At 38.6% G+C, this 24,117-nt stretch overlaps 2 protein-coding genes and 1 long non-coding RNA gene across 3 annotated transcripts; 1 reads left to right on the plus strand and 2 right to left on the minus strand.

The window, feature by feature from the left end:
• Positions 1-1,101: 1,101 nt before the first annotated feature.
• On the plus strand, positions 1,102-3,142 carry LOC122073296. The gene is made up of 3 exons (XR_006138749.1): positions 1,102-1,240; positions 1,346-1,426; positions 2,856-3,142. It is a non-coding gene; the product is annotated as an uncharacterized LOC122073296 (long non-coding RNA).
• A 5,033-nt stretch (positions 3,143-8,175) lies between these two features.
• Positions 8,176-10,020, minus strand: LOC122073678 ((S)-8-oxocitronellyl enol synthase ISY1). Its single transcript, XM_042638307.1, has 2 exons — positions 9,800-10,020; positions 8,176-9,637 (listed from the first exon to the last, which is right to left on the minus strand). Exons 1-2 carry the CDS (start codon positions 9,836-9,838, stop codon positions 8,495-8,497), a joined length of 1,182 nt encoding a protein of 393 aa, XP_042494241.1. The 5' UTR covers positions 9,839-10,020; the 3' UTR covers positions 8,176-8,494.
• A 6,461-nt stretch (positions 10,021-16,481) lies between these two features.
• LOC122073679 (upstream activation factor subunit UAF30-like) lies at positions 16,482-23,865 on the minus strand. The gene is made up of 2 exons (XM_042638308.1): positions 23,416-23,865; positions 16,482-16,908 (listed from the first exon to the last, which is right to left on the minus strand). Exons 1-2 carry the CDS (start codon positions 23,722-23,724, stop codon positions 16,789-16,791), a joined length of 429 nt encoding a protein of 142 aa, XP_042494242.1. The 5' UTR covers positions 23,725-23,865; the 3' UTR covers positions 16,482-16,788.
• Positions 23,866-24,117: the final 252 nt, after the last annotated feature.

A 24,117-nucleotide genomic window follows, 5' to 3' on the forward strand; every position in this document is an offset into this window, starting at 1 on the left:
AATATTTTGGTGTTTGATAAACTTATTTTTTGAAATATTTTTTGCAAACATAATGCCACTAAAAACCCCAATAATATCATCGGATGCTCAAAAGGGAGAGAGGATTCGGTTGCCTCTTTTTAGGTTTAAATAGTTGAGAAATTTATCAGGCACAATAGCCTTTTCTTTCTCTCAAATTCGCTTATAGAAACGACAAAACAAGTATGACTTGTTTCGTCAAAATTGTTTCTAGAACTATAAATAGGCATAAATTTTAATTTATGTTTCTAGAAACGGGTGAAACGGAACAACTTTGGGCCCGTTTGAGAACGTTTCTTCCATTTCTATTTCAAGAAATGACAGAAACATAAATTTTCGTTTCTAGAAACAGAAACGGAATTGAAGGTATAGAGCCCTACTCTTTAAACCCGATTTATTGATCGGTTGGTTCAATTTGGTTTTGCAGGGTCTGAACTGGAACGGGTTGATGCCAATGCCTTGTGGTACATGATGGCAAGAGTGATATCAAATGCGAGGTGGTCGAATGAGATTGAGCCGGTACCTGAGATGATCAGCACGCCTAAGCCCTGCCCTTGCACATATCACAAGGCTATGTATGAGTAGGAAAGGTACGTTACTGTATTTAAATGGTTGGGACTTGATCCACAACATGTGGTGAAAGAGAAATGTCTGTTAAGACTCCATTTTCCTCCAAAATATAGTAAAATTGGCTTGTTTGGCCAACTAGTAGGTGCGGGACCCACCAGTGTGACCCACTTGTTGGGGTTTTGTGGACCCCAGCATGCCCGGCTTGGATGAGTATATGTGTCTCGGGCTCCTCATCATAATAAGGTCTTGCATACCGAAAGATGTCGGCTATCGCCCGAAAACACGATTTAATGTGTTTTGGTCCATAAATGGATAAAACCAAACAGGCCTTACAAGATATTTATGAACCAAGGTATAAATTGTCTTTATAATTCTCTTTCTCCCTCATTTATGGTTTTTAATGTGTTTTGGTCCATAAATGGACAAAACCAAACAGGCCTTACAAGATATTTATGAACCAAGGTATAAATTGTCTTTATAACTCTCTTTCTCCCTCATTTATGGTTTTTAGCAAAGTGGGTGAGAGGAGTAAAGAATAGGGAGAAAAGAGGAAGAAGGAAGAGGAAGGAAGTTTTCCCCTTGGATTTTGGAGTCGCATCTTGCTTGGCCATTGTCGGAATTGTGACCGGTGACTTGAGATCTTCATTTTGAGGTAAGTAACACCATAAACCTTGGGATTTGATGAAACCTCTTTGAGCATGTTTGAATCTAGAGGATAATGAAGTCATTGTGTGATTTCCTTGATGTATTTGAGAAGGGAAACAAAGGTTGAAGGATTTTAAGGTGACATTTGAGGTTGGGAAAAAGATTTCCAAGATTTGGGGTTTTACAAGTAAAGGTATGATTTCTTCCCTCAAATCTTCTTGTTGTCTTAGATCCATGGTATATAATCAAGTAAATGAAATTTAGAATGTGTGGGAAATGATATGGGAATCACCCTATTGGGGTCCCAAGAGTTGGAATGGAAGAAAGGAAAAAAAAACAGCAAAGTCCAAGAGAACTGGCGGGTGAGACTGACGGGTGCCTGACCTACCGGTGAGACCTACCACTACCAGTCACACCTGCACCCTTGGGTTCTACCGATGGGTTAGACCAGCGGGTGCTTGACCCATCGGTGTGACCTACCAATCATTCTTGCACCTCTGGTTCTATCGGCAGGTAAGACCGGCGGATTCTTGACCCGCCTATGTGACCCGTCGGTCCAGGCAGAAATCACAGGTGGGTTCTGCTACCCACCTGTATGACCCACCTATGGCTCGAATGAGCTCCAATTGAGCTCAAACTCTCCGACGACCTTCCTCACACTAGTATAAGCATCATGTCCATATCCTACGTTGATTTCAGTCCCGATTTGGACGCATTTCTAAATCCTTTATCTGTGCTAGGTTTTGAGAAAACTCATCTTCTCACTTTAGATCTTACCCGTGCCGTGAATGCTAATTCTTCCACAAGAATAGATAAGTGGGGAGAAGACTTTGATTCTTAATTTTGGAATGTTTTTTGCATCCTTTGCATTCATGGATTATATTGACATTCTGATTGCCATACTCATACATATGGTCGATGAATAAGTGTTGCATCTAGAACTGAACCTGTATATCTTAAATTCCATATGCATTGTTATATGTTGCATCCTATGAATGGATTTATCATGTGATGTTTATGATGCCAGATTGCCGAACATGTGTGGGGTTTCTAGAATAGATGTCGTAATCGGCTTAGAAACAAATGCATTAGTTCACCGTGGAATGGGACACGAAAGAACTATGTAGTTATATTATCTCATGTAGAAGCATGTGGTTAGGATTTCATATTCCCTCGTTCTACGACCATTCTCAACAAGGATTTACATGTTGGGTTATCACTAGGGGGAAGCATCGGTTGCTGACCACTGTGTGGTTAGAATTACGCCTGGCTGATCATTAGAACAGTTGAAAACCTTGGTGATATATTTAGAAGGCTAATTTTATTGTTTTTAATATCTACTGTGATTTGACCACAATTTACTTTTTTAAGTGCTCATGGTGGGCCTTATTCGATAACCCTATGAGCGTATCGAGGGATGGAGAACACGTCTCGGACCCGGGGCATACGTGCACTGTGATTATGAGTAGCACGTTACCTATGACCTAGTGTGTTTGTTTAGGTGAATAGAAATAAAATGAATCTCATGCATATATGATCATTTGACTTGCGATTGCTTGTGTGCGTCTTTCTTTCCATTTACTGAGTTAGTGAGCTCACCTCTCGTGTACACATATTTTTAGATGATTTTGCAGGCTATTCAGTAGAGAAACCTGTGTCAAGTCCTACCGACAAAACCCCAATGAGGGATTGGTGGGTCCCTGAAAGATTTGAACACGATGAAGATTGCCCATGTGAGAGTTATGTTGCTAGGCAACAATGATAGATTCGATTTGATGTACTTTTAATTATGTTGGTATATTTTCTTTTTGTGCTGTCGATATTTAAATTGTTATTTCTTGTGTAAACATGTAAATATTTTATGTATAACAATTTGGGTATCAAGAGTATATGGGAATTTCAGGTTATTAATGATGACAAGACTTCCGTTGTATTATGATATTACAATCCATTGAGCATGTGTGACTTGTTGTGTTATGATTACTGTATCAAATGATCCTGGTGGTTTTGGGTTACCCATAGGGAACCCAGTCACCGGTCTGGTTCTATGGGAACAGGGCGTTACAGAAGGTGTTTGATAAGTCATATTTCTAGAAGTCAATAGTAACTAGCGAAAGAATGGCCACGAGTCATTTCCAGAAACAACGAAACAAGTTTTACTTGTTTCGCCTGGGTCGTTTCTTGAACCATAATGTCACACCCCGCCCGCACTAAGCCGAGCCGGTAATTGAGTTAACACCGATTAACTCACAAACCTATCAAGATCAACAATGCAGTACCTGCAATACAACATACATCTACTAACCTAAGAATAGACTTGTATTTTCAGCAGAAGACTTGTTCATAATAATAGTTGTAATTGGTTCCCAATTACTTGATACCCAAATTGAATTATAAAAGTTACATACATTTGGGCCCGAAGACATGATATATATACAAAAATACAACAATTTAAGCATTAAGTAATAAAAATGGAGTACATCAAAAGAATAAAAAAAATCACTCAGGAGTCACAGCTGCCATGCAGCACAATCCTCGCACGTGCAATAGGCACCGTGCTCGAACTCGACAGGGACCCACCAGTCTTCAGATGGAAACTCCACAGTGGAGTCGACTCTTGATCACCAAGCGGGTAACCTGTAAAATCACCTAAAAAGAGTTGTGCACGTGGGATGAGCTCACTAGCCCAGTAAGTGGAAAGGAAGACCACACAAGACAAACCAAACAAACAATCACCAAACAAATGCTCCTATATGCAATTCATTTTAACCCTATTTGCCTAACAACATTACTAGGTCATAGGTTTTGTGCTACTCACAAACACAGTATGCGTATACCCCGGGTACGAGCCGTGAATCCCATTCCACGATACGCCCATAGGGTTATAGGAGAAGGTCCACTGTTGGTACCAGAATTTAAAATGCAAGTCGATTCTTGGCAAATTTAGATGACAGAAAGTGAATGGGTGACTTCACCCGAAATAAAAGTAGTACGATTGGCCCTCTGAATATATCACCAGGGTTGCCGACTGTCCTAGCGATCAGTCGTGTGTACTTCTAACAGCTGTAGGTGTTTGACAACCACAACTCGATGCTTTCCGTCAATGATCCCCCAACACGTAAACCCCTGTTGAGAAGGATCGTAGCATAAAGGTAAATCACATCCTAACCACATGCCTCTACATGAGCATAGTACAATTACACAATGGTGCTGCGTCCCATTCCACGTGCCACTATGCACTTGTTTCCAAGCCGACTATGGCATCTAAAATCTAGCATGCATATCATGTCCAAATGAAACTCATCCATCACATACATCAAGACATAATGAATATTCCATCATAACACAAAGCATAGCATATTATGTAAATGCACATTCAAATGCGTGATATGGCATATGTGATGTCTAGTCTACACACAAGTGACATAATGACATGGCTAGATTAACATATGTTATATGATGCATAACATTATGAAATTAAATCAAAGTCCACTCCCCACTTACTTGTATATGTACACGATGTTTGTACCCGATACGAAAAAGATCCGATGTGTGGGTACGCGTATATTGAGTATAACCTATCATAAACATAATGGTTTATCATTTCACTATTTTGGGGTCAAAATCATCATATTTGAATACTAAAATCGGGTTTAGAATCATAAATAGGGGTTACCCATCAAATTTGGACCAATTCTGACAATTCTGGAAAGACATGTGGGTTAGAGCCAAAGACCGGTGGGCGATCTCAGGTGGGCCATATCTCAGGTGGGCTTCCATGGGAATAAATTCCCTCATAATATTAGATTACGCTGACACCCACAAATACAAGTACATACCTTTACTTTTTGTACATGGCCTCGTGGTGCGTGCAAGTGCAAGGCCTAGGTGCACGTATTACACTTGGTACCCGCTCTGTCGTGTCAGGCCAACCCTAGTTCAAGGTCACCTTTGCTACCATATTCCATATGGTACCTGTGTCGGTTCTCTCCGGTTTCACCCCTATATGATTAAACAAAGTCAATGTCGTTAATTAGACCGGTTTAGAAAGTAGGGTATCACACATAAATAAGTAGAAATTTCAATTTCAATTTCTAGAAACAAGTGAAACGAAACAGTTTTACCAAACCCTTTTTGTTCTGTTTTTGCCGCTTCTGGACACAAAAACTCGTTTTTTGAAACATTATCAAACAAGCCATTTATCAAACGCTTTTTAAGCCGTTTCTCCATTTTGGTGAACAAGAAAACACAGAAACGACAGAAACAGAACGTTGATACATTGTTTAAGTGTAGCAAGCTAGCAATCAACACCAATAGGGGCATGGGTGATCATGCAAGAAGAACTTTTCTTTTCTCTTCTTTTCTTTTCTTTTCTTCTTCTTTTTTTTTTTTTTTTTTTAAATAAAGTGGTTCATTGGAAAAGAAAGAAATAGGCACAATGGTTATCCATCCTTTTCCATAAAAAAAAATATGTACAATCACTCTCAAATCAAAATCAAAACCAGAATATATAATTATTTTTTAAAATAAACATCGCGACTTGTACTTCAATGATGAACCCCTCTCTCTCTCTCTCTCTTCTTGTTATTATATTATATTTGATTAATAAATCTATCAGATATGACTCAAATTATTATATTATACATATAACATATATGACTTATATGTAATATAAAGTTGTGAAAAGATAGATGCCTAGTCAGTGGTCCCTATGTTAAGCACAAGGGTATGTGTAATTATTGTCTCATCTCTTGTGAAAACAAAATTTGGCCGTCCATGTTAGTGGAAGGGGTTATGCAACTAGGCAACATTATCTTATCCTATAAGATTATATAGATAACATTAGACATTATAGTGGGTATTTTGTGAAAATTTGAAGTAAAAATTATAGGTAAGAACAAAAGTAAAAGTAAAAAACGTAAAAGAGAAAATTAGGAAATTAGAACATATTCCGATTGAACTCGTTATCTTAAATATTTATTGGCTCGGAAAAAGTCAAACGAGTCATTTTCTTTAGTTTTCCTGCCCCATACCCCACTACTTCACTATAGTTTGATTTTTAAGATCTATAATGCCCCACACCACTTTACGTTACTTCTCCTATTAAATTTTGAAGTATTATATAAGATTTTAAATGCCACATTCACACCACCTTGCATTGAGTTTTTTAAATAATAAAATATTAATATATTATCATATGAGTTGAAAGAAATTCGATATGACTCAGATTGAGTCCGGTCATTTCTAAACATGGGCGAGTTTTCATGACTCGATAATCAAATTTTAAGATTTTTTTTACTTGACTTGATCTAATCATAGGAGTCTAAGACCTGATTTCTGATATCTATTTGATATTTTAATTAGATAATAAACCAAATATGGATATAGCTAAATCCTACCCATATTGAGCATGTTCATCTTTCGATGAAATAGAAAATCCAATCCCTAATTTGGTTGTCGAATATTGATATACAATTTCTTGTGCTCTCATATCTCAGGGATCAAAAAGTCAATATCATTACAAATGAGATGTAATCAATTTCAAACCAATCGGTATACGTCGGTCTCTATTGAATTTCTAAGATTAAAGTATATTTTGGCCGATTCTAACTGATTGCCACTTATCTAAATTCCATTCTTTTAAGCTCTGATATTCAATCACAATGGGTAACGTGACAACTTAAGAATACGGTAAGTACCAGACCCGCTTGGAAAATTGGTGAGATATCCCTACCAAGAATACGGCAAGTACTAGTGGTTTGGGAGATCAGTGAGGATCTGTAAAGTTTAGTCTCACATCGCCTAGGGAGAGATTACTGGGCTAATTAATAACATTTAGCCTCCTTAACATGGCACATCGCGTTTTAAGGCCTTGAGACCCATGGGCCAAAAAGGACAATATTATGCAAGATTAATGGAGGGAAGTGTGACGACCCAAGAGTAGGGCAAGTACCAAACCTGCCTCAGAGATCGGTGATGCGTGATTCTATTCCTTTGTCAGTGATTCAGATGACGTGTAGAGGATACGAAGAAATAGAGAGTCGTATTATGATGATACATGTAAACTTTTTCCCTCACCCGGGTGTCTTGTGTTCCCACATGATAAGCAAAGGAAGGAACGCACTGGTGGCAACATCAGATAGTAAAAGCTAGTGCCTAAAGGTCTAAGGTTCAACTCTAGTCACATGGAGTGTGTGTTCCCAGGAATGGGTTGGCCATTAGCCCTACTGCACGTAGTAGGGATCATAGTAGGATAGATTAGCAACTAAAAAGAACTATCTCAACCATCTTATAAAAACAAAAAAACAAAAACAAAAACCCTGTCTCCACTCTCCACTAAAAAATTTCCCTAATTCCTTCCCCATAAGCTTTCGTTTTTCATTTTTTCTTTTTTGATACTTAAGGTGTCCGGATCTTTGACCGGACTAACCCTTGGGATCACTGTGATAACGCTTATACAGGACCAGATCAGTCTAAGACGAAAACTCTCGTGCGGTTGCCCCAAGAAGTTAGGCTCAACGGTGAAACTTTGATCACGAGACCTCACTTCCTGATGCGGACCCATAAGCTTCTTATGCTGGTTCACATGACAAACTTCTCTCTCTCCTTCTTCCTAGGGTTCGATAATTTTGCTTCAGAAATATATTATTTGTTGTGAAATCAACTCTTGCTCTGTAATGTCTCTCAGAAGATTTTTGAGATGGCAGTTACCTCAAAATGTACTCATGGGAGCATGATTCTAAAAAATCTAATGGTACAGTCAGTATCAATTGGATTAGAATAGTATTAACCTTGACCAATCTTCAATCTCCAATCTAATCTCCAATCCCAACCCCAACGATTCTGATCCCTTATGATTCAAGAGTAAAATCGTAATAAAAATTGATTTTTTTCGTTCCGGAATAGTTTCAGCCTCGACTATTCTCCAAGAAAAAAAAAAAATCATTTAACAGGTATTTATTCCTGAATTTAGCAGGTATTTAACTTATTCCTGAATTTCACATTGATTTGTATATAACATTCGTTCCTCCATAAACTCAAATAGGAACCTCAGCAGCAACAACAAACTATGACTGATAATAACAATAACAAGAAAGAAAGCTCACCCACCAGTTCTTGTGTCTTCTTTGTTCTTATTGCTTTCCCCCCAATCTCCATTCCTTCACTAATTGACACTGTTGAAACTTGAATCAAACTGAAGCTAACAAAAAAAAAAAAAAAATTTTGAAAGATCGATCAAACTCAGGCTAAGGATCAAGCCTTAAGGAACGAGCTTGAACGCCTTCATCTTGTCTATCCACGAAACAAAAGATTTGGTAGTGTTTCTGAAACCCACGAAGCCATGCTCTTTGCTCTTGTTCATGGAACTCAAAAACGATTCTGGTGCCCCAAGAGTAAAATCCGCGAACCACCATATCCCGACATCTTCCAGTTTAGTGGGCAATAGATTGTTCTCCTTCACGATTTCGTCCCACACGGGTCCCTTGTCCTTCATCAACTCCGCAAAGGAAGGAACCCCCTCTTCGAATTCAGGGCAATCCATCTCGAATTGCTCTGCCAGAACTTTCCAGAGATGCTTCCATTTGAACACATCCCCGTTGAGGCAATTGAAAGCTTCGTTCTTCGCATAAGGATCGACGGACGCCCAAATGTGATGCTCCGCGATCAGATCGGCATCGGAAGCCTCTGAGTAAATGTTCCAAGCGGCTCGAGTCCCCGGGAATCTGAGAGGTAAACCCTCGTGTTTACAGATGGCGGCGTAAACGCAGAGGGTTCCGATCATGTTCATCAAGCTGAAGGGTGAGAAGCCGAAGATGCAACCGGGGCGAAGGACAGACCATGTCAAGTTGTCCTTCTTCTCGACCTCCTCGAAGAGAATATCCTCCAAAGTGTAGTAGAAATTGGGGGTAGGGAGGCGAGGTAGATCGTCGTCGAAGGGAGGATCGTGAGGACGGGCGGTGCCTGCAATCAAATCCTCGAACGATCCCACGTAGTGCTTGGTACCCGTCTGGAGGCATATGTGTTGGAGATTGGGGGCGTTGGGGATCACAGCTCGGAGGACGTTATGGAACATGGCACCGTTGATCTCGCAATTGGCGGATTCGCTTCCCCGATCGGCCCAGGAAACGTAGAAGATGTGGGTAACGTCTGTGAGAGGGGAAAGCTTGGTGAGGGTATCTTGGGCGTCGGAGATGTCGCATTGGATGTACTCGATTGGGTGGTCGGCGTTCCAGGAGGGACGAGGGCGACGAGCGACGCCATAAACCTTCCAGGGACCGCCAGGAGTGTCGGGAAGAGGGAGAATCTCGGCCAAACTGTTGCCCACGATTCCGGTGACGCCGATGATCAGACCCACGCTCTCGTGCCTTTCCTTTGGAGGACCTTCATCTCCATCCAACTTCTTCTGTACTTAACAATCAATTTGAAATTCAGTTTTTCGATTTTAATCAAGCAACCCTTCATTGAATTGAATTGAATTATCAAATTGAAAAGAGAAAACAGAAAATTAAACACAATAATTTAGATTTTTGAAAGAAAATTAAGAGAAAGTGTGAAAAGGAATTGCCTTAGCAGCGCCGATTGCTCCTGCCCACCACCAACTCATTTTGTATTTCTTGTGAGGATGAAAATGGAATCAAACGAAGAGAAATGAAATCGGAATCAAAGTAAAAGAAAAGAAGGGACAACAAGAGGGAGAGATAAGGGGAGGAAGAGGATAACTATAACTAAGCTGAGCTTCTCAGTTCTTACCCATCCATCTCTCTCTCTCTCTCTCTCTCTCTCTCTCTCTCTCTCTCTCTCTCTCTCTCTCTACGTTATACATGGGAGGCTGTTGATGGGATTCTCTTGATGTGGTTGGGGATGTCTTTAGACAGAAAGTCAAAAAAGACAGTAAACGGTGAGATGCGATGAGCATCCAACGGTTGAAAATAATTAAACACGTATCTTAAAAGGTTTTCAGTCATCCAATATTCATTACATTTAATTGGGTGTTTGGTTCAGTAAATCAAATGGTGTATGTATCGGATATGAATGTCAATCTTTGGATAGACATTCTTCTGAATTATGTTTCTTTCTGAAAAATCATTTGGTTGCCTTAAGGCTAGTAAATGTTTCTCGCGGGTTGAGATATTGGCTTCCGTAGAGAACGCCTTTCCGCTTTCTCCTTTTATACTAGATGGTAAAAAAGTTGCTTAAATCTGAGTTTATTTAACACTTAAATTAAGAATTATCATTCTAAAGAATGTCATCCCAAAGATTTACTGAACCAAACACAGACGTTACCTGTGATCTCACAAGTCCCAATAACATAAAAGTGAACCGTTCTGGCTTCTTCTTATTTTATCAAAATTATTTTATTTTATTAAATAATTAGAGTAAGGGTGTACAACAAAAAGAAAAAAAATTGATTGATCCGGTTCGATTTTGGTCCATTTTCTTGCTTCTACGAATATTATTTCAGCCCAATTTCAAATCAATAAGGAGTTCAGTTTGCAAAAACCCAATCCAACGAATAGCTATCATATCAATTGGTTTCAATCCCAAAACCCTAGAATCAACCCTCTGATCTAGGGGTGTCAACCGATCGAGCCGATTCGATTTTGATCGGGCTTAATCGGGCTTAAAGGCTTTCAAAGGTTACACCGTGTCCGCCCATTTAACTAATCGGGCTTAGTTATTGAGGGCATGGTACACTTTACATTCGGTCGGTCAGTCTCGGGCTATAATCGGGCTACCTTAATCGGGCTTTAGTCGGGCCTTAACTGGACTACGGACATGTTTAATGTTAAACGGGCTTTAACCGGTTTTTAAACGGACCCTCTTTAAAATGTGCTATTATATTCTGACCCACTCATGCAAGCCCAAAAAAATGACAATAAATCAATAAATGATACCAAATATAACCATTATTTAAAATGTGAACATGCCTTTACTTTTTAGTTTTTATTCTTTAATTTGAGGGGTAAAATAGGTATTTTACAATCATTAAAGGGTCGGGCCAAGTCGGTGCACAATAGGTCGGTCTCGGTCAGGCGTTAATAGGTCGGTCTCGGTCGGGCGCCCGACGGTCCAAGTAGCAAAACAGAGACCAACCATTTATAAACGAGCCGGGCTCAAGCCCGACACATTTAATAAATGGTCCGGGCTGGGCCGGTCTATAAACGGTCGGTCCCGATCGGTTTAGTCTGGTCGGGCCACGAATTGACACCCCTACTCTGATCTAACAACTCAATGATCAGAATGACTTACTACCAAAAAAAAAAAAAAACGATCAGAACAACTACAATCCTAGAATCAAAGAGTGTTGAATCAGCTGGCATAAGATCGATCATCTCTGATTCAAAATAGTGATCTCTAATGAAACGTGAGAATATGACATCTTGGTCCCCACGGTCTTTGCGAAAAGTGCAATCAATTGTGCTAGCAATTGTCTTTTGGACTAATTTTTTACTTATTAGCCTTGTGTTGGGTCACCAAAAATGTGATATTATATAATAATATATGATTTAGAAAACGGTGTAATGCAATAATTAATTGTTTTTAACAAGAGAGAATCACCTAAGCCAAATCCTAATCCGGTGAGCTGAGACACTGATGACTTAGCAGCTCTTGGACCACAAATAAACAAAAACCCAGCACGGATGCCAATGGGATGAATGTTTGATCATAAGGTTCCTTTTCCTCCTTCAATATTTCTGACTAACCATTACCACATAATAATATAAAATTAATTAAACATTAAAATAATAAATCTTTGGTGAGTTCTTTTCTGGAAATTTGAATATTTTAATAACTAGTTAATTGAATTGTGTTTCAAGGTGTACCACTGAAAAAATTAGTAGAAAAAAAAAAAGGGGAATAGTTTTCATACATCTTCTTCTTCTTCTTTTCTTTTCTTTTCTTTTTTTTTTTTTTTTTTTAAAAAAAAACTAATGACATATGATTCAGGTTTAAGGGTAAACTTTAATTACACACAGCCAAACCAAACCCATGTAATAGATCTATTGCGAAAAGAATTGAATTGGATACATCTATTAAGATACAATGCCTTTAAACCATGAAGCTACACCTAGGTTGAAGTGTTATTCATATTCAAACACAACCATGTATAAAACCTTTTGCCAGGGAAAAAAGATGCTTCCAATAATTTAAACTCTCCAGACTCCATAGTTCTCTAAGTCAGCATTTGCCATCATACATGCTACATGTCACCCATTGAACGCTAATGAAGCATGATTAGGCTCTAGGGAAAGACAGTCAACGATTGCTAATCTTATATCATTGGATAAAGGATTACAAAATTATAGATTAAATTTTCCTTCACTTATGAAGAATTCATCCACCATCAATTACGTTCCAATATCATTCTTAACTCTCACCCCTTATTCTATATAATTGAAAATGATCTTTCTTGTGCTAATTAAATTAAGAGGTCACGTTTTTACGATGAAAAGACTCTCTTCATTATCCCCCTTATTATACAAAATATATGCCCAAGAATCTCATCCACCGACAACAATAAAGTGACGTATTCTTGAGTTTGTTTGTAGGGCCAAGATAGGATAAAGGGCCAACACTTATTTACGGAAAGTGCATAACTTGCCGCATACAGTAGGGAGAGGTGGTGGCTGAAACTCCAAGACCACAAATCTGAAGACTCCAGCCAACAATACCATTGGGGCCACTAGACGAGTTGCGCCAACTACCAGCCCAAGGCAGCAAGGCTGGCTTCCCAGACTATTGCATTGCCACTTTATGCATACCATAACATACTCATTTTCGGCCAAGCATGTGAAATTGAATTCAATTGTGTACCAACTACCAATCGACAAGAAACAATTCTCACCCAAAAAAACCCTAACAAGAAGTAATTCAATTGTCTAGTACAATACTGCATGAGCTGGAGAGCCCAATGCCGCACTTAACCATTAACATTTTTTTTTCATCAAACGAAAGCGAAATATGGTTGAAAGGGAAAAATCTCTATTTGATGTGACTACTTTCCCTATGAAATCCATTCTTAGGAACAGATTAACTTCTTGTGGATCCTTTTGTGGGAAACTATTATATGATTCACAATTAGAGGTGCAAGTTTGATCTTGCGGTCGGTCTAGGGTTTCATCTCTGAAATTGAGCACAACCCAAGGTATCCTGATGAGGGCATGAGGGCATGAGGGCATAGTCAGTAAGTGCAATTGTGCAAGTGGCCTGGCCAGCCAATATGGGTTGTTTCATCTTTGAAAACTAGTTCATACAGATACGACTGCACCAGTAAGTGGGAACTAAGGTCTTAAAGAGAATGATCGATGTTGTTGAGACTCAACTCCACTGATTTCTCCTAACCTTGTTTGGTTTCATTCATTGTAGTGAAGGATGTGATGCACTTTTTAGTATTTTTACTGCAAATCAAAACCTTTGAGGGCTATATTTCTCCCAGTGTGGGTTTTAGGAGTCCTCCCTTTCGGAGAATCTTTGGAATTCTGTAAAGCTCTTCTCGCCTCCCCAGGTTGAATAAAATGCCTTCATACCAAAAAAAATAAGTAAATAAAAAATTCAAGGGGCCCTAATAACTTCCGCTTGTTCATGATTGGTTGTGAGTTGTGATTTACTAGATCTGACCGTCTTTTCAACCTTTGTTTTTTGTGTTGAAGTTTGAATGATTTAAGTGCAAAAACATAATCAGTATGTTTGGACGGTCAGCATGAAGAGGAAAGAATGCAAAGAGGTCACTATTACTGATAAGCATTATTAGTGTTTTTATAATGACCTTTAAGGGTCTTATATTTTTTGTTAGTGACAAAAACCATGTGTTATTCATGTGGCATGAATCTTTACCTAGACTCATTGACAAGATGGCTGAAAAATAGATTGGTTTACCATGGATAGTAATCACAGCTCACCTCTTTGTTTTTTTGTTGGTCTTTGATGATAAACTTAAAAGGGATTTAATTTTTTTTCAGTGCATGGTGATTCTCTTCAATAATGGTAATGTGATGCTATGATTTCTGAGTTGATCATTAACTCTCAACCCCCTATTATCCATGGTTTGAGATACATTTTTTCAATCCAATCAAAAGATCAGATCTCATAAGTGAAAGAGAGATTAAGTCCAAAACAAAATGATTAGAAGGACAAATTTAATCTTTCAGAAAAGATTATGCAATCATATGAGATGGTTTCACAACTTTAATTTATGCCAACTTGAGTGAGCTAAAATTTCACATATCTACTAGCTTTTAAAGGGAAAAAATGTCTAACCCTAGTATCATCTAGGGAAATGGAATCCCAAGGGTAGGGGTGAAAAATACTAAGGTGGAATTTTCCAACCTATCGTCGAGATTTCATTTCCCTGGTTGCTACTAGGTAGTAGGTACTTGGCTGCCAAGTTTCATTCATTTTAAAACATGTAAAAATATCTCTTCTTGCAGAGTGCATCTTGTCGTACTAATAAAAGTTCTTTAAGTTATAGGTAACAAAGATATTGAAATTAATCATAAAAGTGATTTTAATTATTATTTCCTCAAGAGCAGTTACTATCTTATACGTTTCTACCTTTTTCAGTACAAATGTGAAACAACATTGTTTTTCTTTTGTCCAAGAAAAATAATGTTTTTACTAAAAGGGCAAAATATCAAGGTTACATCTTTTTTGTGGAATATGGAGCTTTGTCCACATCCAAGGTCATTTGCACGAATGTGCATCATGCATGGCCGTGCACAAGACTTTTGACTTATATCTTTTTTCACAAATTTTGATTACAACAAAATTTTACATATCCAATCAATGCATCAATAAAATCTCTTCCTACTGATCATTAACCAAAAATCACAACAAATTCCAAAATATCAAAAGAGATGATCTTAGTGGACAATGCCATAAATAAAGTTCTCACAAGTTAATATCACTATCCACCCTCACAAAACTCGACAGGATTAACCAACACTCTTTGTTTTTTGGTAATGGGTTATCCAACACTCAAACTGGGACAAAAGATGGGCGACTGAATCAAAGACTTGCTAATTATAAACTCAACTTTATGACAAGAAACGCAATAGATAGTCACCTATCTCCATCTCCACATTGTATTTCAATCTTCTACCACCTCCTAGCGTCCAAACAAAGCTTGAATTCTATTGGCTCTAACTCCTTAAGCTCATCCTACTTGTTCCAGTTTAGTGGGCAAAAGCCCCTTCTCCCTGACGATCTCGTCCCACACATTTGCCAAAACCTTCCACAGATGCTTCCACTTGAACACATCCTCATTGACGCAATTGAAGGCTTCCTTCTTCACATAAGGATCTGGAGATGCCCAAATGTGCTGCTCTGGCAATCAGATCTGCATCGGAAGCATCTGTGTAACCACTCCAGGCAACTCTGCTCCCTCCAAAACCTCAGAGGCATGCCCTGGTGCTTACAGATGACAGTGTAGACAGAGAGAGCCCCAATGAGGTTCATCAAGGCAGAAGGTGAGTTGCCGAAGATGGTAGTAGGGCTGAGGACGGACCACGTCAAGTTGTTCTTGTGTTGACTTACAACAACAACAAATCGTGGAGATCTAGCAACAGAGGGAAATGACTTGCAGGGCCAGTTATTTAGGAACATGACGATGATCTGAGTCTGTTCTTGCATTCACTGCTTCAAGGCTTGGAGAAATCTGGACTGAACTGCAATAGCTTTTGCTTCAATAGTTTGTTCTAAGAAGAGTTGAGAATAGCCTCAGTTGCCCACAAAAATGATGAATGATTTGTATGGATTTGGTCTTCAGTTAGAAAAGATTTAACGGTTTCAGTTGATGAATACACTCAGCAATGGGAGAGGGGGGGGGGGAATACTTGTTTGAAATAACTGCTCAGACAGATACAATGGAACCTTGGAGAGGTAAACGAGGGGATCTTGCAGTAAATTGAGGATTTCCTAGCAGATGGTGCAAGAAAATAAACCAATGATATATCCGATATGCTCATTTATATCCAGACAATATTCTTGAAACAGATCAAATGGATACATCAATTATTTGACATGGTCAGTGTCGTAACAACTATATGCCATGTTTCACAAACACATCTCCCCGAGCAAAATATAGATTTGTTCATTGCAAAACATTCCAGAAAAAAATCTTTTGAACACTCAGAAGAATAAGATCAGCAATGTCAAGCACAACTCATACATCATAAGCTATTTTTCCAGTACACAAAGTATGGATACCTGGTTCCTGCCAAGCTAGAGATTTTGAACAAACCACATAATTAGCAATGAGAACCAAATGTTGCATTTCATAAGTTTGTTTCCTAAAGAGGATCAGGAACAAAATTCAACATACTACCAAAAGCTTTTGTATGCAAGTTTAGGGTTGTCAATGCTCAAAATGCACCAACACTCGATTCTTCTACTTACCGAAGACCTAAGAAGTTGCACTACACATGTTTTTCATAAATTAAACACAAATTTCCCATGTACAAAAAAAAGTTCTGTGGATGGTTTTCATGTTCTTGAATCTGTTCCCCCAGTGAAGTTGACTTTCACCTTTTTCTTTCCAGGCAAACAAATAGTCTTTCACTTGATGAAGTGAGGATTGATCAGCCCAGAGATCTCGAGAAACCCAACACGCTCCTTTCCTCCAAATATGTTCTTCAGTTTCTCATCACACACTATAATCTTCCTGTTCTCTGGATCCTAGAAATACAGATACAAGGGAAAGGAGGAATAAAAGAAAAATCAGTACTAAAATCATATGGCAAACTCATCAACAGATTGAACTGTAAAATATATTCATTTAATCATAAAAAATCTCATAACACAAATTGGAGCAATAATTAAAATCTGTATACCACATCAAAACCTGTAAAAAGTTCAGTTACGCGAAAAGGTTCAGGAGGTTTGAGGGAAAAAGCATTTTGAGAGATACAAAAAATAAAATGCAGAAGGTTTTTTGCATGGTTCACATGGAAGGGCTTAAACTGTGGCCCGCCTAATTATGCCACATGGAAGGTTGACATGACTATTCTAACCATTGGATAGATAAGAGATTGGCCACACATGAAATTTCACACCAAATTCAATCGCGAAACCCCCACCCCAAAACCCCCCCCCCCCAAAAAAAAGGCATTTTCCCTTCTATTTTCTGCCATCCATCTGTTTTCAACTTTACTTCAGAAGTTTATTTTTTTGGTGAATTTTCAAAGCCATAAGTGTGACATGTAGTGAACTGTTTATTGGATAACACTTGACATGTGAACAAGGTAACTTGGGCCTTTCTGTCCACAAAATTTGGGCCCCAGATGACCTTCAGCAAGGCAGATATTAAAAGCTGAACAGGGATACCATCCTAAGTGGAACAATGGGCCATACAGGAAGCGGTGAGAGTGGTCCGCCGCATGCCGGACGGGGGACGGACTGGGGAAGGCCCCCGGAGCGTCAAACAATCAACTCAGAACTGGTACGGACAAGGGGAATCCAACAATTTAATTAAAACAAAACATTGCGATGGTCCCTGCAGATGCTCATACAATGTGATTTCTGCCTAGTGCTCTGAATGTCAAAGTGAAGAAATTCAACCATTATAAAAGAACATTTTATTGGCCACAAGTGTTTTCCATTCGGTTACTGACGAGTAATACTCCACAAGAAGTTTTCCTTCACCAATAACAAAAAGATTTTTTAAGAGGGTTAAAGTATTTTCCTTAGGTTTTCAGAGTAACTATGGGGCCAAATGACTGCAAAACATCGTGTAGGGAAGAATTACATATATTTTTTTGTGAATATCTGATAAACAGGAGTTTGAAGTGCATTAAACAACTTCTGGAAACTCTTAAGGAATGATGAAAGGCCTTGCTATGCAGCTACCCTTTTTACTCTGAATTTCACTTTCCTAAAAATGGAGTTCAAACAATGATTAGGGAGAGAGATAATAGTCCTGTAGGACATCTATGTTCATCCCAAACTTTCATCTATAGTATTGCGGCCATCATAAAAAGGAGAGGACTGACAGCTTCACTGTTGCAACTGAAAAATCGGAGACCATATCAACTCAAGATTGGCAAAGGGCAATATACCCGATTTCCCAATCTTCTATTCCATTCCAAACTCAGCTGAAAGTGGGCAGCTACTCCAATCCCGCTACTGATCCCAAATTTTAAATTCTTGTTTGGGAATGTGTTGTTCTGGTTGAATCAAATCAATTTGAGAAGTATCCCTGTAATTCTTCTTCTGCCTTTTGTTTTAGAAATTTATATTCAATTAACAACCATATTCAGCTTTTATTTCCTTATTACACACCCAAACCATGCCCGATAAGGCCCAACACACAATTTTTTCCCTTGATGGGGTGCTTTTTCTAACCCATGAGCTGAATTAGGGTTGGGAATCAAGGGCATAGATCATGCAGGAACAGACACAGTATGTATCAATCTAGCATAATATATATAGGTGGAAAGAACGCTGCCAGACTGCATAGTGCCTCCCTGTGTCTATCTCTCTCCTCCCTCCTATGAAATGGCATATCTGCCCCCTATTGTAGGAGGAAAGATATAGACACAGGGAGGCGCTATACGCTATGCAGCCTGACAGAGAACTCAATCCTGACAATATAAAATGACATGATGCATGGCATTCATCTGTATCTACTGTAGAAACACCATTGTAACCGTTCATTTAGTATGCAACAAACAGAAGATTATAGTCTTGTAGCTTGCAATAGAAGAACAGAAGCACTGCATCACTTCAAATGTTAAATGAAGCAATTTAGCATGGCTTACACTATCCAAAATTGCCCAATTATATAACTGGTTTCTTGGTTCTGCTTAAAATTGGGCCCAATCCAATGGCCTGGGTTAGTGTGTGAAACATCAATACAGTGTCAGATTGGGCTGGTAAGGTGATGTAGTTCGCAGCCAGAAAGAAGAAAAAGATAGGATCATGCATTTGGTATGGTTCATCATTGAACCCGTTTTTGATCATGAGAGTGGAGGTTTCTGGTTTCCTTAAAACCAGGATTGTTCCTAGAGTCCAGTTATTTCTTTCTTTATTTAGTATTTAAGCGTTTTAGGACACTCCAAGCATAACCTGCGGCTGGAGAGTCCTGGTTAGCTATTTCTTTCTTGTTTCGAGTTTATTTAAAGCACCGTTAAGGCTACCAGCCCCCATATTATTTAATGAACAAAGCTTGGCTCTGCCTTCTATTGTGTGGTGATTCAAATTATGGTTCTGTGGTGATTCAGATCCAGTCCCTGCTGTGGTGATTCAGTAGGTTTGATTGGTGATGATTCCAATCAAGGATATCAGGTGGTGATTCCTTAAATTCTTATCCCTCCTTTTTTTATTTCCATTAAACAGGTCAGATCTTATCTGTCTTATCCTCTGCATGTTTTTTCTAACAATAGTTCTGTTTTAAATTTATTTATTATTTTGTTACCCCTTTCATGCTATTGATCTTCATTTTCATTTTTGTTTATTAATTCCAAGTTCTGATTTCAGAAACAGTGTGCAGAATCCAATCTTTTCTTTCGATTTCTAGAATTTTATTTGGATTATAATTCCTCAAAACCTTTGATTCTCCAGCTGATTCTTCAAATCAGATACCTGTATGGATTTTATGCTAAACATTCTTCCTCTGTTATTCTTGTTCAGATCCAACCATTCCTTGCTATTGAATTGAACAATCCTTCTTCAAGTTGGTTTCTTAAAATCTCAGTTGTTGGTAACTGTTTTCCAATTCTGATTTCAGATCTCTGTTGACTTATTATTGCTGAGTTTTTGTTACTGCTCAAGCATCTGTCTACTCTTGATCAGTTGCTGTTTTGAACTAATTCAATTCAGGATTTCTGATTCTTGAAATTCCTACCTACAGTAGGATTCTTCATCAACTATTGATCTAGCCATTGGATTGCTCATAATATATCATTCTTCCAAGTAATGGAACCTTCAACCTGCATATCATTCAAATCAGACCCTTTAATAATCTGTCATCACATTTCTCTTGAATCGGGAATTTAATCCCCTCACTGCATAATACATAACTAATCCCGGACCAGCAAGATCCAATGGGAGATCAGTTTGCAACAAGATCAAAGGTAAGAAATAAACCCATATCAGAGTGAAAATTGACAACTAACTAAAAACAAAGCAGATGTGCAAATAAATAAAAAAAAAAAATCGAATGGTAAAATCGATTTATAGAACATGACAGCAAAAAAATGATTCTAGATTCACAGACAGATTTCAAGTTATGGAATAATCCAACTTGAATTAGGAAACTGAAATCAGAATAGGGCAGATTTAAAACAAGATTCATATCAGCAACTGGGGCTCTAGTAAATCACAACCAGAAACTTGGAAGGAAATAAGAAAACTGCAGAGTAGCAGAAATATAAAATCAGAAGTATGAAGAAGAGATATGGTAGAAGAGAGGAGGGAGGAAAAATCCTACCTGAGAAGAAAGATGAACAAAATCAGATCTGGAATACCAATCCCATATGCACTGCTTAACAGCACCAAAACTCTTAACAGCTCAAATTTTTTACTCAAAACATGTTTAATTGAAGGGGGTGTTTTACATATATAAAGACCTTGACTGCTAATCTTAACTGCTTAACTGACTCATAAACGGACTCCAAACTCTAACTCTCGCACACTGAATAGAGTAAATAAACTCAAAACAGAACTCTTCAAAGTTATTAAGTATCATAATCTAACTCAAACACTTAACTGCTAATCTTGCATTCTATGTTCACCCCCATTTTATGTGCTTGTAAATTAGGCTCGTTACAATAAAACCGAAGAAAATAAAAGGCCCAACCTCTAACTATTGCAGATCGAGTAGATGTATCTGCTGTTGGTGGGGAAGAGAAAGAGGGATCATAGGACGATGGAGAAGACGAAAAGCAAATCAACTGGGAGAGACAGAAGAGGGAAAGCCCCAAATTGTGGGGAGGGGGGAGAGAAAGGAGGCTCAATTTCAAAACCAAATTAAATCTATAACATTCACTCAACCGTGGGGGAGGTTATGCCTCTGCAATGTATTTATTAGAGGGTTACAAACTTTATAAAGGAAACTAGAAATAACTCAGAAACTGATAAGGACACTCCATGCAAGGGCTGTTGGAGGAGTCCCTTGCTGACTCACTAACTGAATAATAAAGAAATAAAAGACCAACCAACTAATACTCTCTCCCTTCTGTCTGTAGTCTATAAAGAAGCCCAAAGTTGAGTCAAACAGTAAAACTGAATTAAGACAACTTGATTAAATAAGGAAACTGAATAAATAAAGACTCTAAGTGACTCCCATGATTTAAATAGGGATAAGGCTCTTAAAATCAAGCCATGACTTGCTGATAGAAGAGATTCCAGAAAATATGGAAATTCTGGTGTGCAAGATTCCAAGAAAACCTTGGACAATGATGTTTTTCTTTTACTTAAGCTTCATCAAATGATCTTCACAGATAGCGTTGCCTTTGGATACAAATTAGCATGATATAATCACAATAATGATGTCAATAAAATTTTCACAATTTTGAAACAAAAAAAACTGACACAAAGAATTAAAACAATTGTTACAGGAAAGCAAGATACAAAACATTACATCATCACAACCGTTGCTAAAAATTGAGAACTCCCAAGCATAATCCCATGGAAACCCTCATTTATGCACACATGAAACCAAAGATATCAAGTCAGCCCAACGAAAACATTACTGCCATATGGACTTCAGGTGCTATTCAACCAGGGAGTACATTTCCTGCAGCTATATTACTTTTTTATTTTTGCACCCTAAATTCCTAGAATAATACAGAAACTTCAAATCTTATTTCCATTGGTTCAAAATTCAAACAATATTGAAGGAGCAAAACTATGCAGTAACACTATAACTATAATTAAACCTTGTAATATGCAGATAAAAAAAAAAAAAGACAAGAATAAGTCGCAGGATACAAAAATAGAAATGCAGGCACTTTCTAAGAAAAGGAAAAAAGAAGATTTTTTTCCAGGTATGAACCAGCTCCCATGAAAATTACACCACAATGCTAGTTAAATCTTTTGGTTCATGCAGACTGTCCAATTTATCTGTATAGAGAGCATAGCATAAAACTAGGACAATCTACACAACTAAAAATGTCCAGTTTCTCCACAGAAAGCACCATTTCATTTGTTTATTGCATGCGATATGCACAAACACTCTTGGTCGGCGTGGTTTAGGGCTACAAAATTGAAAAAAGAAAGAAGGCGATGAAAGATTGCAGTTGACATTCACAACAAGGGGATTGCTAATTGAGTTGGGCGGGTCTTCTACTTTCACATCTACAACAAGTAATTCCTCAACTATCTCTTGCTAGCACCCCACCACCACCACCATGCGAAAAAAAAAAGAGGCTCAAGTTGTTGTGGGATTGATTGTGATAAAAGGGTGAAAACAGGTTCCTCCAGACCTTATTGAAGAAAAATCTTTCCAGTTTTCGGCTAGGCTGTGTAGTGAAAATTAGTAGGTCTGGGAAGGCATCATTGACTCCCTTTGTTGTTAACTTTATCAACCACATATTAGTTGTGAGCTGCATGCGGTCTCATGGTATAAAATCCTTCACATTTGCAGCCAACTGCATTGCAACACTGTGGGATTTGTGATTAATGTAAAGGACTTGTTTTATTTACAGTGATGATTTCACCAACAAGGGAAACTGTGTTTGATGTTTGAGGCAAGGGTCAACCCAGGACAAATACCCAGCGCCTAACAACATGAGAAATCTAACCAACATTTCCATAACATGATATTCAGGACTCTGGAGTCTGGGATCCCCCCGCCCCCACCCCCCCCCCCCCCCCAAAAAAAAAACCAAAAAAAAAAAGAGTATTATCACAAATTCACATATAATGATTACAATGATGTAACACAAGATAGCTAATGAACAAGAACGAGATGTTAGAGTTACAAAGCAAAAAAGATAATCAAATGATAGAGTTACAAAGTACAAACTAAGGCCCTGCGCATCAAATGCAGTTTTGCAGCTCCAAATCAAAGAACACTCTGATACTTGTCAAGGGTTTGTGGCCTATCGGACAAACATGAACCTTATCCAGTCATACCAAGACTAATAAGATAAAATACTCAAAGCAAATCAAACCAATAGACTGAATTTATTATTCCTACTTTGTAATCATTTATCTAGCCGAGAGGGAGAAAGCGGAATGAACCTGAAGATTGTGCTCCTTGATATAAGCCCAAATCTGCTTAAGAGCTTGGGTGCGAGGGATCTCAGGGACGCCAAGAAACTCTTGCATCGCAGGAGAAATAGGTTTGGGCTTAGTGATGCCCCTAGGCTGTCGCTTCCCTGTCGTGGAAGAAGCAGGCTTTGACGAAGCAGCGCAGGTGACGAGACGGACCATACGCAGGGTAGTCGTGGGAGTAGAAGTAGTAGCGATGCGGAGAGTCGATGAGGACTTGGCCCCAACTGCCTCACCTGCCGCAAAACCCGACCAACAACATCCTAGCGACATTGCCATTCACTTCCTAGAGTATATTTTTGCCCTTCACTTCTAGGTATCGCTCTCAAGAACAAGAAGGAGGAGGAGAAGAAGGAGAATCGATTTGCTGGAGCTACAGGAGAAGAAGAGAGAAGAGGATGAAGCGAAAAACCCCGCCTTCAGGCTTTAGGATATCCTTTTAACAGATGAGGGGGAGAACCATAAAACACGCTGGTGTGGCACCGTATAGCGGATGATGATGTGGATTCATCAAACAAAATCAAGTGGCCGTCCATGTCTTGATGGAATCTGAGATTTCGGGATCTCCAAAACCAGGCCCACCTCAATACTAGAGCGTCTTAGGCCGCTTTGGCAAAAACACCCGGATAGCGGGGAAGAGGGGTCGCGGTTGCGACTTGCGACTTTCAGACG

The sequence above is a fragment of the Macadamia integrifolia genome, chromosome 3 (assembly GCF_013358625.1).
Source record: "Macadamia integrifolia cultivar HAES 741 chromosome 3, SCU_Mint_v3, whole genome shotgun sequence".
In the NCBI taxonomy this organism is placed as follows: Eukaryota; Viridiplantae; Streptophyta; class Magnoliopsida; order Proteales; family Proteaceae; genus Macadamia; species Macadamia integrifolia.